We start from the raw sequence: 20365 nt of genomic DNA on the forward strand, positions 1-20365 counted from the left end.
AGGATGCTGGGTGGACCCCTCTCTGCCAGAAACCTGCATCACAAGAGTTGTCCCCCATGTCCTGAAAGAGGACTGCGTTTTTGAGGCCACTGGGCTTGCAAGAGGGAGGAGGCACCAAGCCAGGATTTACTCAGATTTTCTCAAATGGTAAAGAAATGAATAGCTGAGTATTTGTGCTCCCTTCTCAGGAAATGTTAGGAGCCCAGTTCCCAGTGCTGAATTAATTAACTGGGTTGCACTTCAGATGGCATACAAGAACAGACTCCAGCCCGTGGCAACCATGAATACATGAGAAAAATGTGGTAAAGGCACTGACAGAAGCATCCAGAAGGTGAATGCTACTGAATCTTTGTGTGAAAATGTTGCACCTGAATAACAGCTATGCTTATACAACACTAAAAGTGGCCTGCTTTTTAATTTTCCTGCCAGCCATTCACCTTCACATCAGCCTTTTGAGGACCTGACCAGAACGTGGTGTGGTGTTCTACACCACCTAACAGCTTGTGTGGACATGTGATATTTCCTGTACTGCAACAGGTTATCTTGCAGCCATACCTGCAGACACTTGTCTAGATGGAGAGCAAGTTGTAGCCTTAGGAAGCTTCAAAAGGCAATGTAAACAGGCTCAGTGATTTTAAGAACTCGCTGTAATCCAGTGAAAAGGAAGGAAGCACAGCTGCAGCAACTTCACTTTAATGTGGACACCCACTGTATACTTGCTGCAGTCCTCTCCATACATTAAGTAATATTGATGCAAAACACTTTTGTGGCCTCCTTGGCTTTGTGAAAAAACTCTTTTCCCCTGCACATTTATTTTTATTTTTGTTTTACTTGATACATATGGGAAAAGACAAGGAATTGTGTCTTCCTTTTATTATCTTATTTTTATATTAAAATAGGTGAAGCATCAAGATTTCTTACAAATCCATTTCTAACAAGCCAAATTTACTCTTGGTTTTTGAAAAAAACCCTGTATGGAGCTTTGTCTCTGAGACCAGGAGAAATAATATGAATATTTATAGCCTTTAAAATATCATTGAGAGGTATTGGGACAGAATTCAAAACAGCCAGAGCAGAAGATGACTCATTAATGGCTGTAAATGAAGCAGTTTCCTAGCAATGCAGTACTCCAACAGTACTGACTTAAAGCCCCTGATAAGGGATTTTATTTTCAAAGGCTTGTCCTTTTCTCAAACTATATTATGCTACTCAAAAAAAAAATGCCACTCCCTGTAAGATTTGCTTCTGCTGAATCTTGAGCTCATTGCCACTATGATACTGCTGAGCTTGTACTCATGGTAAGGGAATTTGTATCCATACATGAAGGGGAAAGAAACACATCTGCAGAATGCAGTCCCAGCCGACCTTATCTGATTGCTTGAATTCATTTTGCTTCCAGTCTCCATCTGTCATTCAGAATTGCCTGTCTGCAGGTAAATATCCAGGCTAAGCTTGGTACCAAAACCTCAAGGTACAGGGCACTTACACACAAAGTTTCCTTGTACACTACTGCACCCAAAGCCATCATCTAGAAGTGGCAAACACCTTTTCTCTGCCACATAAAAAAGCCCAAACTTGATAAGGGAATCTCTCTACATGCCATGAAGAGCGCCTGACTTGTACAGCACACTGCCCAAACCAATAATGTACAAGTCTCACGTACATTTGAAATCAGAGAAGGAAAATGAAATGCTCTCGTAGTAGAAGAAAGTCATCGGAGAGTTAGCTAGTAGGTGAAATGCTCTTGTCTGGGGCCTGCTTTTTTCTGACTGTCTACTGTCACAAAGAAATAGCTTAGAGCCTGGACACACAAATGAACCAATCATGGCTTCATCAACCAGCAATCATCAGTAGAAACTCACTGACTGCATGCTCTTACTCTGACAAATCTGAGGTAAATGTGAGTGCTTTAAATGCATTTCATTAAAATTTAAAGTCATTCAGTTTCTCTTGACTCTCCAGTGTAATGAGAACGGATATAGCCATTTAGTGTGATTCACCTGCCATACTGTCATAGAAGTATAAAATCAGAGTAGTTTGGGTTGGAAGGGTCCTTAAAGATCATATAGCTCCAACCCACTTTCCATTGTCAGGGACACCTTTCACTGGACCAGGTTACTCAGAAAGCTTCCAAGGATTTGGAATCCATCACCTTTCTGCACAATGTGTCAGTGCCTTCCCACACTCACAGCAAAAAATGTCTTCCTAATATCTAACCTAAAATTACCCTCCTTCAGTTCACAGAAACTCCCCCTTGTCATGTCACTCCACGTCCCAGTAAAAATTCCTTCTCCAGCCTTCTTGCAGCCCTCTTTAGGCACTGAAAGGTGCTCTAAGGTCTTCCCAAAGCCTCCTCTTCTCCAGGGTGAACAGTTCCCATTCTCTCAGCCTGTTTTCACAGGAGAAGTGCTCGAGCCCTGTGATCAGCTGCTCTTCTCTGGGCTCACTCCAACAAGTCCATGTCTGTCTTGCGTTGGGGCTCCAGAACTGGACACAGTAGTCCAGGTGGGGCCATCACATGTTGGCGCTCTGCACCCTCTGAATCAACCACCCTGAAACTCTCCTAGGAAGCTTAGAGAAGTGAAGCCATTTGACATGCAAAGGAATCTTTGGAAGCTTTAGGTTTTGAGGAAGCCTGCCACAGGGTCTTCGAAACTCTCAAAACACTAAAAAAAGTCAGCATGTGCTCCACTTTGGAAAATCCTTTGATCCAGTATTATTCACATTGGCCAATGTGCCCAAAACCACCAAGCTGCTTTATTATCTTTTCCTTGACTACTTCAGGTGTAAAGCTAAGGTCTTAATTTTCAGTTTCTGAGACAGACACTTCATCATAATGCCAGATATTTGCATTTTGTTAAAAAACATAAAGCTACTTAACTTTAGCTCTGGAGTATGTAGCCAAATAAAAGGAACCTTTAATTTATTCCAACAATAAAGATGTTTTATTCTGCCATTGCACAATAAGAAGGGTCACTTCTTGCAAATTGATAGAAATCAGTGACCAATGGGTACTACAAATAAACTTTTTGAGCTTTTTGCAAATGTGTTAGAAAGTGTTATATTCAAGTGTTTGGATTGAAGATGCCAGTAAGGCTGTGGTATTCTGCATGCTAATGGTTCTTCAGAAACATAGCCTACTCTTTATGTAGCCATTTGAACTTTAAAACAAACATTAATCCAGGCAGCTTTATCAACTACTCTAAACTTCACAGCTGATGTTCCTCACAGCTGGTAATAGTAAAAAATTGGTAATAGTAATAGTGTTGGTAATAGTAAAAAATTCACACTAAAATGCTTGTGTAACAATACAGAAGCATAAGAACATGATATACACTTATCAGAGTGCTATCATGAAAAAAAACCAACGTAAGTGGGGAAAATAACTCCTTGATCTCTGATACTGCTCTAATTTGCAATGGAATCCCTTAAATGTGGTTTCGCTTACTGAAATGTGCATGACTTTTATGTGTTCATTTACACTGCATTACTCCCCCGCTTTTTTAGCTTTACAACATGTGTCTGTGCCACTTTTTATCAAAATAAAATCTATTTTCTCCTAAGATGTTCACTTCTACTCAGTCCCAGATGCACACATGAACAGCAAAAGAAGAAATGGCAAAGCAGTGACACGTTCCCAAACTAAAATGTCAAAGTAGGAAGCCAAAGAATATCCTTCAGATGTCAGCAGACATCCTTTGCCTTTTCCTTTTCTGTACTCTACATCTAGTGACTTTCATGTCCCTAACTGGAAGTGCCTCTCCATTCCACACTGACATTTCCAAAACACAAGAGAGAAATTCCAACAGTGCATGGTGTCACTGTGACTGGGGAGGCACAAATGTGTGAAATACAGGTCAAAGCCTGCACCCTCTCGACTTAAAGTGAGTGAAGATGACTTCATATTTCTATCTTCCAGAAAAAGGCACAATTTTAATCTTTTTCATTATGTATCTTTTGGGGAACTTTAAACACTTTTTGGCACATCAATCTGAAAAAGAGTCTCACACTTCCACATGCATCAATATCAAATCAATGGCTATCAGTTTCCCTTCTGACAGCTCCTCAAAGATTTCTGGGGGCAAAAAAACCACAAAGAAGTGAGCTGGCAAAAAGCACTTCCTTGATTCAATGCTGAACTGGTGATGGTCAGCCCCACAAAGTAAAATCCTAGCCCCAGTGAGTTTGGTCAATCAGCATCAGCCAAAATGGAAGTGGAAGAAATACAGATTGCCCCTCTCAGGCAGCACCATGTTGTTGGGAAAGCTGAGGGCTAGGCTCTTATCTGAACATTTTCTTTACAGAATAGACTGAAAATACAACTCTGACGGAGACATATGGCTCTGCAAATGAGTCCAGACAATTTGCCAGGCTATCTGCCACCTGGAACAGCTCCATTTTGCAAATGCTGGAAGGAGACATCACAGGTTCCTTCTTGACATCTGTGCAACTGTGGCATGGGGGCCGTGGTGATGCTGCTCTGTCCCTCTGCATGTTTCACCTTGTGCCTCAGGCTGGGGTACAAGAAACTGACAAGGAGGGTAGGATTTCTGAATTTTAACATAAATAACTCTAAATAGTCAAATATCTATTTATTTATGCCTTGTTTCGTCTAGTGAGGTGAGCCCTGACACAAAGTACGGGGTGCACTGAACACCTTGGAAAGAAAAGCCTCTTGCATAGTGCATTCCAAACCTTCTGTGTCTTGAATGAGGGGAAGGCATGGCATGGTGCACCAGAGAGCTCCCTGGCCTACTGAGAGCAGAAGTGAGAGTTGAAACACTGTGTTCAAACAGATTTTCATAGCTGGTGACAATTACAATTTTCTAATGTAAACAACAAGGCAGAGACAAAACAGCAAAAGCCTTCTCCTGTCTCAATGCAATAAAAGCATTGTGTAGTTTTCTCCTGCAGAAACAAGGCACCAGTCTATCTTTTGGCACTGGTCATCAGTCACATGTAGGGGGCACTTGCCACCAGACAGAAGGATAGGATTTGCATGCTTTGCTATTTGTCTGACATCTGCTACACCAGTGCCTTGTTCTGCAAGTGCAGGAATGCCTCTGGTAAAGGACTACTACATGCTTGCATTCAGAGCTACTGAGGACAGCATTCAGCTCTTCTAAAGGATTAAACTGCTGGAAAAGAAAATCTCTAAAATATTTCAAAATCTGTGACCCTCTGATGATTTTAAGTGTTCTTTGATTTTAGACAATAAACAAAAGATACTTCTATTCTTGTTAGCAGTTTAAAAATGGCCTGTTTCCAAGGTTTACTGGTTGAAATCATAGCCTTTGGCTATCAGAAAACAAATAGAAATTGAGAAGGGAAAATTAATTATGAAATATTTGTATCACACTCACACTTCATTCATACTTTCAGAAACAATAATATTGGTTTCTGTTTTCTTAGATTTTCTTCCTCTGTAACTCACATCTCTCAGCTTTGTGTTATGCATTTAACAACCTCAATGCTGACATTCTGGCGAACATTGCTTCCCAGCCCTCCCAGCCCCACTTGAAAGATATTACTTTGTACTTACTTTTGTTTTTTTGGGATCTTGATATTTTCCGGTCTGTTTTTTTTGGTTATTTCCTTCCCATTCTTTAACCATTTGAATCTGAGCGCAGGATACTCTGAAGTGGTTTCACACCTTAGCACTAGCTTCTGACCCACAGCAGCCTCTTGGTTTTTCATTTCCTTCAATTTGAGGGGCACCGCTAAAGAAATAAAAGAATGTGGTGGTGATTAAGCCATCCTCAAAAGGGAAAACACTTACTCAGGTTGAGCTAGGCAAACCATGGGTGGTGAAACCCCAACCAGACTAGCAATGCTTCTGCAAAAACCCCTGAAAGACAAGGATCTGTACTGTCCTTGAAGCATAAGGGCACATTTAATGGCAGCCCACCATGGTGCTTTGGAGATCTCCTATGATAGTCTTACAGCTTGCAAGCCACAGTGAGAAGGGAAGTGCTGGTTCTGAATACAGCACGGAGCACTAACAACCTCATTTGATTGTGTGCACCTAGGCACAAGACAGCACACTGTGGCAGGCACTTCTGACTGGTAACACAGAAAGGCAAAGGGAGGGTACCTTGCTGCTTTACTAATTTCAATTGCTATGAGTTATGGGCTACCCAAAAGCTCCAGGTGCAATGGATCTGACAGGGAGTTAAAAGCATAAATATAAGCTCCACAGTCTCCCTCATGTCAGGGAAAGGTTTTTGTTCCAGCCAAACATTACAACCCACATTATACACCTACCTCAAACCTCAGCTTGGCCATATCCTTTCCCTGAGGCAAAAGACAACAGCCTTGGAAGCCCATCAACAGAATCAATATCAATTAAGAGTATTTTGGACCCAGAAGGGGACACTGCATTGAAAAGGCTCAGCCAACACACTGTAGGATTCCAGCTGATGCATCTCAATTTCTGCCGTGTCGTCGCAATAACGTTTCTTGTATGCGTAAACCTCCAACCATTTCAGGCTTTCTAAGTTACAGACCTCTAAATTTCCACATGAGTTCTGGTATTGAGCAGAGGCTTCACAAGAAGATGCAGTCCCCCTGTGAGATTCCCTTCATCTGACCCTGTGCTTTAGCAGTAAATCAGCCACTACTGTACTCCAGTGTGTAGGTAAAACACCTATACCTGACCTTGCTTCCCCTGAGGCTCAAGATAACACCTTCACCACACAACCAGGGAGGGCTAATAGGGGGGGTACTGCAGCTGGTCAGCTGGTGGGTGATAGCCTCCAGTCCATCCTTGCTCAGCTGTGCCCTGCCTGAGCCTCCAGGGAGTCACTATGGCCGTGAAGTGCCTCCAGCTACGGGGCATTTTGTTTCTTGAACAGCTGTAATATTTTCCAAGGACACAAATGGCCACTGTGGTCAAATAATTCTCCACAAGATGCAGACTAGGAGCACAGCAAAAGGTCTCCGATAGAGGCCTGTGCAAGAAAATGTCCTAAGAAACTGGACACTCTTGATTATGTTTTGGTATCTGCTCCTTGTATATTTGTGGAGACTTACTGACATCAGTTGCCCCTAATTACTATTCTCATAAGACAAAAAACAAGTAGTACTATCATAACCAGAATTATGAGAAGCCTAAATAAAGGACTGAAATGCACATGTCCAATAAGTGGGCGACTGCTGAAGGCAGCAGCATGGCCTGCCCCACATGTAAGGCAGCCGGTCTCACACCAGGAAAGCACAGGGAAACCTTTAATTTCCTGGAAACTGAGCCCAGAGCAGCATAAACAGTGGTGTTTGGGAAAATGTGGTCTGCAGTGAGTGACCAAATGAGGTGATACCTGCTGTGACACCAGGAGAAGACAGAAAATGGACAAGCCTTCCATAATTAAAAAACTCCTGATTAACAGGAAAGTGACACCTTTTTCCATGCACCTCTGCTGGCGCGGACAAAAAATTTCTGGCAGGATGTGTTCTAGACATCAGCAAAATGTCTGAGAGAGAGACTTCTCTAGGAATGGCATCCAAGGATGTTGTACACACAAGGTAGGAACATCTGTCAGTGTTCCACTGGGATCAGGTGAAGGCCCAGCATTTCATGACAAGAAAATGTTCTCATATGTTGGTTTCCATTTTCTCCCACTGTCCTGAATAATTTTGGAAATTTCAGTGTGTTCTCAAAATGCTATGAAAACAACTTTTGATTTTGGAAAAACAAGTGCCCACACACCATCCTGAAACCAATATGTTTAAATACATACGCTTTTATAAGTGTGTGCTTGTATATATATATATATATTTATACAAGAAGACATGGAAATATTGTCTGAATATAAAATTTTAGGTTAATAATGTTTAAAATTTCCAACAAAAATAATTAGCATTAATTAATAGCCTTACTTCTGAGGCCTGTGTTAATAGCTTCATCCTGTCATTGAAGAGCTATGGTCTTTTGTCACTATGTAAGAAAAGGAGATGCAGAGGTTTGAAACACAAAGGCAATATTACTTATTTTACATCTTTCACTTGTTATAGTCCTAGTCTGTATCTTGCATAAATTGAAAGCATCACCACAATTCCAAGGATTAAAATTTTTGTGCTAAGGACTTCAACTAGTTATTGCCTGTTCTTTCAACATAGCAATGTGAAACTGGGACTAAAAGAGAGATGCCATTTTGTTCCTGATTTTTATTTTAATTCAGTATTATCTGCTCAAAATGACTTGCAGATTTTTTCCTCCATCAGAGCTGTCAGTGAAAAAAAGAAAAGCGTTAAATTAATATGCTCAACTCTTGCCATAATTCAGGAGTTACCGGGAAACATAAAAGAGGATTTAATCAATGGCAGTGACCCTCACTAATTCACAGTAACTCGCTGTCCAAGCATGCAGGCTCTCCAGGGAAAACAGTAAAAGCTGTTCACAGACATGACAGAAAAGAGATTGTTTCTTGCGCTTTTTTTTTATTCTTTTCATTTACATGATGTTTGTTTCCTTTCAGTTGCAGTTTTGCAGAAGTTAATCAGACCCGCCAGGCATATGAGAAAGCTTGCGCTGATAAAACTACAGCACTGTACACTTGGATCAAGATCAGCTACAGCTTCCACTGTTGCAAGAGGTAGCTGAGTTTCATCACAGTCTGTGCCAATTCTATGGTGCTGGTAAGACAGGACTTTGTCTGCAGGGTAAAAATGCTTTTAGAAGAGACAAAAATGTTTATAATTATAACTAGACACGGCTCCTCCTGATACCACCCTCCCCTTGCCTCTTCACCCATTCCCCCTTTGTCCCCTCAGCATCTTCTGCCAGCTTGGCTCCTTTCCTCTTCTCCTTGCTGTGCCTGTCACGCAGGACCGCTCCTGCCGCCGGCAAGGTTTCTGTCCACTGTGTGAGACTGCCCATGGCAGGCAGGAATGAGGCAGGAAGGGCGACAAAAACACTTTCTGCATTTCCTACACGTTGAAGTGCCACTGGGGACACAAGGACTCAGTCAAAATGAAAATGGAATTTTCATTCACATCATTTCCTACAGGTCACTGTTTGGGCAGTGCCTTTGTGAGCAGCTCTGGAATGGCACCAGCAGAGGCGTTACACATGCCATCCACCACAGAATGACAAGGGAGCAAAGAAAACAGACAAATCCTGAAGAGAAACTGCATAAACTAAGTGTGGAAGTACCCCGAAAGAGGAGCTGCTTGAATGAAAGATCTGGTGGGGCATCTACTTTATCTGTATTCCTTGTGCCAAAATGCGGTAGGGCCTCACATTTAAGAGTCAATTAGGCACACAGAAAGGCACCCAGGCTTCTCACACTACCCAGTCAGGATGTCTTTCTGTGACCCATGGACCTCCTCTGCTTTGACAGACTTTCTAAGAAAGCAGCAAGGGTGATAACAGCGAGAGAACACAAAGCAGTGGAGCAGTTGTGTCAGCAAAGCCACACACAGTTGGAAGGGTTTAACAGGCAGAAAGCAAGCAAGGTGTTAGATCTTTCCTTATTAGCATGGCTTGAATAGCTGTCATTTTGTTAGCAATTTTTTTCAGAAACTCATGTCTGCTGGCCTGCATAATATCATTGCAGATAAGGAACACGAATTTCCATATTCTCTCTGCAAAAGACTCACTGATAATGTATGAGTGCAGATAACTTCTTCTCCCCGGACTTGTGAGTTTGGCAAAGAACATCAATCTCCTCACTTTCAGTGCTTGATTGTATAGTTAATCTGCATGGAAGCTCAACACATTGAACAAATTAAACAGGAAACCTGCAAAATATTATCACACAACCACACTCAGCTGAAATTCCATGAGTGGCTGTTTTTATTTCCCTGTCTTTTCTTTCCCTAGGAAGGCGCAAGGCCTTTCAAGAGGCTGAGCACAGGAACGTATTAGGCATGCTTGCCAGAAGGCACACGTGCAGAGTTTGCTGCACAGAATTGTGACAAACAGCTTGGTGAGGGGTAATAGAAGCCACGGGAACAACAGCCATTGCCTTGGCCTCAGACTTACTGCCTCTTTTTCTTTTCTGTTTTTTTAATTTTCTTATTTTTTTTTTTCCTTGTAAAATGGTCAAGGCAGGGAAGTAATGCAGGACAAATTACATTATTTCCAAAAGCCTTCTCCCCTTGCATATGAGATTACAATCAAGGTCAGACTTACCATCAGCAGACCAGGTTTTCTAAACATATAAGCTGCACTTTAAAATGTACACTGCTCCCACTTAGACAAAAAGCCTCCCTGCAAAGCCCCCAAAACCAAACAAATAAACAAAACCACCAAGCCACAACAACAAAAATCCACAAACAAATAAACAGTTAAAACCCACAAAAATTTGTGTTGCTTCTCTTGGTTTTAATCCTCCTATTATTCTCTCAGGCAAATTTGAATTCAGAACACTTCTCAAAATCTGATGATTTCCTGCAAGCATCCCTGCAGGAAGAGTCTCTGTGCAGATTACCTACAAGACAAAGCACTGTGCAAAATGATAGAAGATAATCCCAAACCCAGCTCTCAAAAATACCAGAGTAACTGAACACGAGCTGAAGGACTGAAAAACCAAACAACTGATTTGGCTACTTAATGGAAATTTCTGAATTATTTTGAATATACTGCCAGATGCATTTCAGGTCAGGGTCTTGATACTTGAATACCTGTGTCTGCACAGACCAGAGCAAAAGTAAAAATGCAAACCTGACATTTATCTTGAACTATACATAAAACCATCATCCACAGAATATTCTTTCTAGTGATGTTAAAATGAAATCTTTACGGAAATTTTAGTATTGCAAAAGCCAAAATAAAGGTGAGTACCAAAGGAATGGCTAGCAACATGGTCAGGAGCCAAGAAATAGAGCAATAGAGAGACACAGCACTACAGCCATGCTCTTTAAGCACTGGAACAGCATGGAAGCAGCAAATGCCTCTATAAATCAGAGTAACTATTCCCAAAAGCCAGTCACTAAGACAGCTGCTAATCTGACAACAACCAGGTTTAGGAATGATGGTACTGAAGCCTCACTTGGTCCTGTCAAAGTAATGCTGCACCAACAAACCCATAGATCTCTACCAAACATATTTGTTTATTTGGCATGAGATGCTTTCAAGTGCTTGCTGTGTCATGCCAGTGTTCATGGATATTTACCCCTAGTCATGAAACTGCTCTGTGAGCTTGCATTAATCTTCTTTGCACTCTCTCTGTCACAAGCCCAGTAAACCCTGGCAATGAGAGTACCATGAGGCAATTCATAATATGGCCTCGGGAAGGCAGGATTTTCAACAGGACACTGAAAATGAGCATATGGAAGAAGTACTATCCACACAGAGTAGGTCTCGCTCCTGCCCCCCCACTTCCACTCAACAAGTAAAAAGCATCTCCAGTAGGGTGAAAAAGGATGGCAGTGACAAAGCAGCATGTCTAGAAGTATTGCGTCCAGGAGGAAAACCTGAGAGCACTCATTTATTCAGTGTAACATGATAATGACAGGCTGTCCATTCTCCTGCAGACACTCAAGATATCAGTTTCTGAACTCAGGCCTCCTCAGAGACAGGGAACTGTGTTCAAAGCAAAATGTAGGTTTTGCAAGGGAAGCTGGGTGTGAGCAAGTGTCTAACCTAAAGATTATGATTTAAAGGTCAACACCTAATGTATTTACTGATGATCGTGTCTGCGGGAACACAGTGCCTGATTACATTAAATACTCTCTCTGATTCTCAGTGCTTCAGCTGACTCCAGCTGGCTGCATCCCTGGTAAGCTTTGATGATCCTGTTAGACACTGTCAATACAAAACCCTGATCGCACAGACTGAAAATGTGGGACAGTGTAAAACAAATATAGTTGATGTCCAAAAAGTGATTCAGGGAAAACAGCTTGTAAAGTTGATGGAAGAATATGCAGGTCCATATTTTACATACCTAAGTGCATAAAAAGGGACTCCAGAATCTTTACTTGAACACTAAAATTAAAGTAAGCCAAAGCACAGAAGTGCTATGCAGGCTAAGTCCCACGGACTTCAAGGGGATTTGCAAGTACTCAGTAATTCAATTTTTTTTTTTTTTTTTTTTTCACAAGAAGCCATTTTTGATTTAGGAGCTGAATTTCAAGACTGCGGATTTAAAAAAAGTTTGACTCAGGTTGTGTGCCTTGAAGTGAGATGAAAGAAGGAATGATGTAGCAGTTTGCAATACCATACATATATCTCCTCCTCTTGTTTGCTCTCTAGTGTAAGAATGTTAAGCACTAATTTCTACTTTTTCTTGAAAAAAAGTAATTCAGTGACTCATCAAACAGAGGGCAGTGCAGCTGACAGAATGACGTAAAAGCAAAGGCTGCAAATGCACTGTTAACTTGGTTGGGTCTCAGCCTTCACTTTATGGCCAGAGCTGTAAGGTTCAGCAGATCACTGGACTGAGGAGCATGGAAAACTTAAACTTTGGGTCTCTGCTATGGTACTTGTGTAGCTACATTGCTGTGCCCCAAGATAATGTTGGGAAGAAGAAACCCAAAGAAATTGTATAAATTCAGAAGTTATTTCTCTGCATTAATGATGAAAATGCAGTTATTTGGCAACTCCTTTTTTTGGTTGTTGTTTTTTTTTTTTTTTTATTTTTTTGGTAGAATTTACTTTTTAAAATAGCTTCCTTAGAGTTTTAGCCTTTCAGGCTTCAGGGTCTCAAAAGTGCAGTGGCCATCTCCTCCTCTTCCTCTCACATTTCATATTCTCTGTCTACTCCTGTTTTGACATCACCAGAAAACACGGAGATTTCTGTGTGTCAAATCCTGTAAGCTTTGCAAATCCTATGCACTATATTATATTCTCTAACTCTTGTTTTTATCTCTGGCCTCCAATTTGTCCACCATGCTCCTTCTCTTCCCACTGTTCTAGCAAAGCTGGGATTCTCACATGCAAAGGACATGAGTCTGATCCTAGTCACAGAAGCCCATTTTTCCTTCTGGCTTACACTGTTCTCTTGGCTTTGCAGCATTTTCTGATTCTGCAATAGTTCCACTTCCCAGACAAAGTGTACCATGACTCAGCCAATAAACTGCCCAGTGCAGATCTACCCATGGCAGGCTTTCACATGTCTAAAAATCCTCCTCCTCCTGACACTGGGGAAGTCTTAAGAGAAGGAGTAACAATACACATGGAGCAACACTGCTAGCACACTTTTACATCCCTGGTCAGAGGTATTTCTCATTGAGTACGGCACATTGTCCCTACTCCAACAGTGAGAGCTCAATCATACATGTATAGGAGAAACGCCCTGCATCAAGTAGAATTTCAATAACATCAGACAATGTTATGGTCATTGTCTGCACATATGCTTTCCCAGTATTAAAATAGTTTTCCATGTTGAACAAGAAAACCAGAAGGACCTGCTGTCCACAAGGATGTCTTATTAAAAATTGTGAAAACACAGGGAGCAGGGAGTGCCATGACAGGTGAAATACAATGGAAGTGGTGGTCAGAAGGCAATATCCAAAATGTGGAATGAAGGTTACCTTAATCGGTCACCACTAATCGCCTTGTCCTGTATGGGTTCACAGAGCTAGTCACTGCCACCACTAATAAGGACACATGAGTAATCTGAGTTTAGGGATATAACCAGTGGAATGAATAACTAGCATACAGGAAGAAACAAAATGGAATTCCCCAAAACAATTAACTCCCCAAAGACCAAAACAATCTCCCTCTCACTAAGTTCACAGAGAGGCCAATACTTTTCACAAATTAGATGAGAAAATGTCTGCATATCCCAAGACACAACTGGAAGTTTAGGAGGTTCATTTGTTCGCCCTTGTTCCTCTGCACAAAGAACCACTCATCCATGTTGAAATTTTGGGTTGGGAAGGTGGAAAACCTAAGCTGAAACCTGTCTGCTGGCTTGCTTGACATGAACAGAAAGAAAAGCAAATCATAGAAATGAATTTGGGAAAACCAAGATTATTTGGAGCATCAAAATGAAGAAGTTGCTGTTGCATTACTGGCTGCATAAAATATTTACATCAGTGTGAAGAATTTTGAAACTTTGAAGACACTGATCTGCTTATGCAGAAGTCAAACTTAACACTGCGGGTATGGTTCGTCATTCGTCACTTTCCTTCTCCTCCTCTCATTTAAATTCTTTGTGGTCAGCTCTCCTAGCAATACTCCCTTTCTAGGATTTGTGTGGGTGTTCAGCACAGGCTGTAGAAAGATGCAGGCCTACAAAAACATCTGTGTACTAAAAGACTGCACAGACTGGAAAGCAACAATAGTTCTTCCACTGCAATCTCAAATGTTTTCTAATAATTTTCTTCTGGATTTGATCACAGACAGAGCAGATGACGTGCCAGCCCCATCCCAGCTATGTAACAACTGAAAATTCAATGTCCCCTGCCCTCTACTCAATTTGAAATATGACTGCTTTTGTACCTGCCCGCTAAAGGAAAAATCACGGGGTCTGACAATTCCGGAAGTGACACACTCAAAGCAAAAGGACACGTACTTCCACAGGGACACAGCACAGCTAGTCCAGGTCACTGAAGCTGACAAAGTGGCCATCACTTGGAAGAGCCTGTTGGAAATTTTTTTTCCTTTCTTTTTTTTTTGGTTTTGTTTTTTGCTTGTTTGTTTGTGTTTTGGTTGTTTTTGATTTTGGTTTTGTTTGTTTGTTTGTGCTTTGGTTGGTTTTTTTTGTGTGTTTTTTTTGTTTTTTTTTTTTTTTTTTGTTACCAGGAGGAGTGCAAACCCTTCAACCAAAGAGACAGAAAGCCATTTGCCACATTTCAGGAGTCAGGGAACTGGATACACCAGGGCATTGGAAAAAAAATCATGAACACAAACCCAGCTCAGCAAAAATTTAAACATGGCTTTTAACATTATGGACTTGCACAGTAGGCAGAGAAATTTCATCATGTACCCTTCAATATAATTTACTTCCAACATACTTGAACTCCAGTTTATACTCTGCAGCTATGGCAAATCAGAAATGAATGGAAACTGCAGTGAAAAGGAAGCATTTATGTCACAATAGTTTGAAAATGTACATGCTATCTTCAGACAAATGAGAACATGAAGAGAATTCTTACAAATACTGCTAAATACTTGCAATTGGGAACAGCTTGCAAAAAATCATAATTGGAAATCTCCCCATTGGCTAAATTATTATACAAGATTAGACATCCTTTTAAAGGCCAGCCTCCAAAAAATCCATAACCACATGCTAAGTAAAGTGTGCAGATACATGCCGTGGTGTAGCAATCACTGGAGGAGGAACAAGACAAATTATGCACCTCTGAAACAGTTTTGGACTCAAGGCAAAAGTTAAAAAATTATATAGGGAAAATTATATGGCTTTTTAAAGCATTCTCCAGCACCAGTAGGTGCTGGAATTGTATACTGGAAAATGTGTTTGAATGGTGGGTAGTGATCCAAACAGGAGTGGAATCTTTGTTCAAATACAGAAAAACTGTGACACAGCTCTCCAGGCCATCAAGTCCAGCCTGGGGCTTCTGGTCTACCACAAAGTAGCCCATGCTGCCAATTCAGCCTTTTGCCAAGACCTCTCAATGGCCCTAAAATCTATGAGTACTTGAAAAAGACTAAAACATGCATCAAATAGTTGGTAATTCTGTAACACTCTAACCCTTGTGATGGTGGCCACCAGGAGCTACTGTCAAGGAGGAATTACAGCTTTTATTGTAGAACAATGACATTCCTTACGTAGAAGCCACCGGTGAACCTTGTGGCTCAAATATATGAAGGGTAGTAAGCAATGTGTGTCATTTACCAAGCCTATTCCCCAATCTTCAGTCTCCATTAGCAGAACAGCATTTATATGGTAAATTTTAGCTAAAAAGGAGTTGGAGAATAAATTCCACATAAATTCTGAACAGCCTGCTAGCAAAAAGAATAAAGACATGGTAAATCAAGTAAAAATCCCTTCTCCCACCACTTTTTTTAAACTTAGTAGCGGTTTCTGTGTGTCACAGTTTTGAATAAAATCACACCCTGAAAATTGATTATATCAATTTTCCAGTATCCAGGGCTTTACTTACTATATGATAAGAAGTGAAGGCCTACCACAGAACTAAGGTAAAATTCAGGCCCTGTGAAAATAAAATGCTTTGTCATTGATTTGTTACAGCTAGACTTTCACCCCAGAAGATGGAGAAATGTGCTACAGTTTTACTGAAGGAAAATATAGAGACCTTATCTATATCCAAATTTGCAAGGATTTAATTGAAGCATAAATCAATTATATTTAAACCAATGCAAAGTCTCACTGTGAACACATTTAAACCGATTTAAAGCTGATCTATGATTAAACTCACATTAAAATCAATTCCTTAATAAATTAAGTTGAATCAATAAACTTCTGGATTAAATTAGTCCTAACAGGTCTTTCTAGAAGCAACACTCTCTCTGCCTCAATAGCATTAAGAAATCTGAATTTAATGACAATGACTTTTGTGTGCCAACACTCTTACATGCATTCAGCATCCAGGATAGAAAGACATCAATGGGATCATAAACTTCTGCACAAAAGGACTAATCAGAGTAATGTCCCAAACTTTTCTTAGCCTCCATTTTGTTTCATTCTCAGGGAAAATAGCCTTGAGTACAATACAATAATTTTTCTACTACTGAGCTGGAGATTTTTGTATATCATCTTCTGTGGTTTATTTGTTCCACATATTATCCACTAGAAGTTTCAGTTTGTTGTAATTTGTGCAACAGGAAACTTTTCCTTGGCTTTTACTTCCTACCCAAGGCATCAACTTCAGTCATAAATCACGTGGACTGCATACACAGAGCATGCAGCATAAAATGTGCTTTTTTTTCTGCTGAGAAATTACTGAAGAGCACTAACAGAACAACTGCAAACAAATCTGCAGCAAAGATGCTTTCACAGAGTCACACCAGACCTCAAACTAGCTGTGTACAGGTTTGGACAGGTGAGCTCCAAGGAAGGCAGCCATCTACATAATCCTTACTATAGTAACAGAGTAGAAAGTCTCACACAAGAGTACCCTGAGACAACTGCTCAGGAAAAACTCCAAGTTTGGAAAAGCAAGAAGATTCTCGCCCTGTGGTTTTGGTGTCATGCTGCAGCAGCCTGGCAGACTGCTCACCTATTTCTTGGAGAACCAGAAATAAAATAAATTCTCCACCCTAATCACATGTGACCCCTGTGCCTCTCTGAAGCTATCTGAAGTAAATAACTTCAAAATCTGTTAGAGGAGGGGCTGCTCCATATCAGGGACAGGAAAGATGCTTCCCCAAACTAGACAAGATCAAGAATGAAAACAGGTTCAAATCTCTCTTAGGGACTATCTGCACAGTGTTCAAAATAATTCTCACACAGTGCCAATCTTTTCTTTCTTTAACTAATCTTAAAAAAAGACAAAAGAAAAAAAAAGGAAAAAGAGAAAAAGGGAAAAGAAAAAATGAAAAAGAGAAAATGGAAAAAGGACAGTAAAAAGAGAAAAGAGAAAAAAATAGAAAAAAGAAGAAAAAAAAACAGGAAAAAAGCAGAAAAAATGCAGCTCCCCAGTCAACAAACCAAAAACCCCACAACAAGAAAACAAAAAATCCCCCACAGACTAGTCTTTCAGAAACCAAACAAAACCACATTATCCTAAAAAGACGGTATCATGTCAAATTACAATCTAGATTTTCACTGGAAATAGCTCAGAACATGCAGAATGCATAACTTTCTCCCCAGCTGTGCTGAACTCTAGGGGCCCGCCAGTCATCTCTTTTGTCCACATTTTCTACAAGACATGAGAATGAAACTCATAGAACACAAAAAAATCAGAAATAAAACCTTGATCCTAAAAGGGTTTTGAAAAACAGGGGTTTATGAAGGAAGCTTATGCAATCCCACCAGGAGAAAGATGAGGAGTATTAAGTTTCCTCTAAGACTCAGTTCTGCAAGGTGACATGACAACAGAGAACAGGGCTGTCTCACAAGAAACCCAGCGGCAGGTAGGATTCACTCCTACTGTGCAAAACTGAGCCTGCTGTTTACCTAAATAATGTATGGACACACTTTGTCTTTTCTACAAGTTGTTTTGTTGTTGTTGTTGTTGTTGTTGTTGTTGTTGTTTTTGGTCGGCTTTTTTGTTTGTTTTGTAATTTTTTTAAAAACTTCTGGCTACTCTCTCACAGATTGTTCCACTGTGCATGAAGCAACATGCACAGTGTTTAAAAATGCTCATTTATTCTCTTTCAACATGACCTAGATGATGATCTGAAGTCCACAGAGCAGACCAGGACTCTCTCTTGGGTCTCACACACTCTTATGCTTGGATATCACAACAGGCAATAAAACACCCTTATTAATTGCAGTCCAGGATCCTACTGACACACTGGAGGGAAGATATACCCCTGGGGAGATGCAGCAACACATGGGCTGGAAACTCCTGTGATAAACAGACAGAGAAGTGATACACCAAACCGCTTCCTGATGGACTGGAACCTGATTCCAGACATGTCCAAATGTCCATTTCAGTACTTCCTTCTGCAAAATTTGTCCCACTCTGCTAAGAACATAATAATCAAAGCTATGACAATGACAGCTATAAAAGATTGATGGAAGAAGCCAAGGAAGAATCACAACGGCATCAGAAAACAATGTTCAGGAAAAAAGAACATAAAGGACAAGTTCACCGCATCTGCTGAAATTTAATATCCTGAGTCCCCCTTCTGGCTGCAAAGGGAATTCTATGTAGGAAGTAACCTAGCCGGACACCATTACTGTTAGGGGAAATGGAAACAATTAATAGAGCAAAATACTTTGTAGATGATAAGCATTCTGTTTTCAGAATATTAACTGATTCCTAATCTGTATCTGGCTACTGAAAGATGTCATAAAACCCAATGGCTGAAAAACATAACAAAAAAACCCAACAGTATAATTACACGGAAAGTCTACCATACTTTTCCATTTCAATCGCTGCTTCTGGAAAGAATTTAAGGCATGTTTTGGACTTTGCAAGATGTTATTTTCAGGTTTGATCTTTTCATCAACTGCTTATTCCACGAGCTTCATGAATTTCCAGTAGTAAACAGATCAAGGATTGAGGAAAAGCAGCATCAAATTAGCATTTTCCTGAAGCCTATAGAACAATCGAGCTATTTGCAATGGAGGAAGAGGAAGTGAGCACACATTGTGTGTTCAGGGATTCTCAGCAACAACTCTGACGTGAGTCCAGAGAGAATAGAGGAGGATCTAAATCCAGCAAATCACCAACAAAGTGATCATCTCGTCTGGCAGTGCAAGGCACCTCCATCCGTAGACTCTGCACACCTATCAGGGTTGACTGAACATGCATCAAACAAAGAATACAATCATGAGAGCCAAGGTTTCCATACTAAGAAAGGCAAATAGCTCCAGGGCCAGGTACCTTCTTTCTCACAATATTTTCATCTTAATCTTTCTCAGTAGATTTAAAAAAAAAAAAAAAAAAAAAAAAAAAAAAAAAAAAAAGTTGGTAATTGAAAAAGTTTTTAATTTAATCTTCCTTAAGATTATCAGTGCTCAGGAGATGGCATTGTTTTTGATAGTACTGAGATGTTTGACAGCTGTTTATCCCCATGGCTTGTTTCCCCAATCAAAACATTCCTTAAGTAATCAGAAGAAGCACTGAATTTAAACAACAGGTTTTAACCGTCTTTTTCTTATACATCATTCTTTCTCCCAAAAGAAGGAAAAAAAAAGGAGAAAGATTGTCACTGGCTTCTAACTCTTATGACATCCTTATTTGTAATTAAGCATAGCCCTTAATTTCAATTTGATAACTCATTTTTCCAAGTTCTGAGGATATTCTATCTCTACAAGAACAATATAAATTCTAACATTTTTTATTTTAGGCTAGAAAATAATGTGTTATCTGATGTATTAGTTATCTTACTGATTATTCTGTAGCGCAATAGATAAAGATCAAAATACAGAAAAAGACAAGGACTTGGCATTAGTGGAATCTACCAGAGCCCTGAGAGAGGAGAAAAGAAGAAATTTTATTAAAACATGTTTTGAATTCAGATTCAACAGGATCACTAAACAAGTAAGTACCAGGAGTGACTTTAATAGTCACATTTGAGTAAATGGTCATCACATCCCCAAAAAAGTCATCTCAGTTTTAGGCATGGATTGAGAGAGAAAAATACTTTTTTTTCCCCCCTGTTTTAATTCTTGTTCAGCAATTTCACTGTGACTTTATCATCACATTGAATTAGATAAAAAACACTGAAAAAACTTTTGTGCAATCAGCAAAACAGATAAGCTTAACAATCAAAAAAGATCTCAGGCAAATAACATTCCTACACATTTGACTTTCCATGTGGGGAAGCTAGTTAGAAGGATGGGATGTGAATTCACAGAATTCTGGTCATTTTACACTCAGC

At 40.2% G+C, this 20365-nt stretch overlaps 1 protein-coding gene across 7 annotated transcripts in view; it reads right to left on the minus strand.

Annotated features, from left to right (window-relative positions):
• The window catches only part of NRG1 (neuregulin 1), a 176555-nt gene that overhangs the window by 139920 nt on the left and 16270 nt on the right, over positions 1-20365 (minus strand). For all 7 annotated transcript variants that reach the window (XM_059837057.1, XM_059837058.1, XM_059837056.1 and 4 more), the window contains exon 2: positions 5543-5720. In XM_059837057.1, coding sequence (XP_059693040.1) covers positions 5543-5720 — 178 coding nt within the window. The remainder of the gene's footprint in view (positions 1-5542; positions 5721-20365) is intronic.

This window comes from Haemorhous mexicanus, chromosome Z (assembly GCF_027477595.1).
Source record: "Haemorhous mexicanus isolate bHaeMex1 chromosome Z, bHaeMex1.pri, whole genome shotgun sequence".
NCBI lineage: Eukaryota > Metazoa > Chordata > Aves > Passeriformes > Fringillidae > Haemorhous > Haemorhous mexicanus.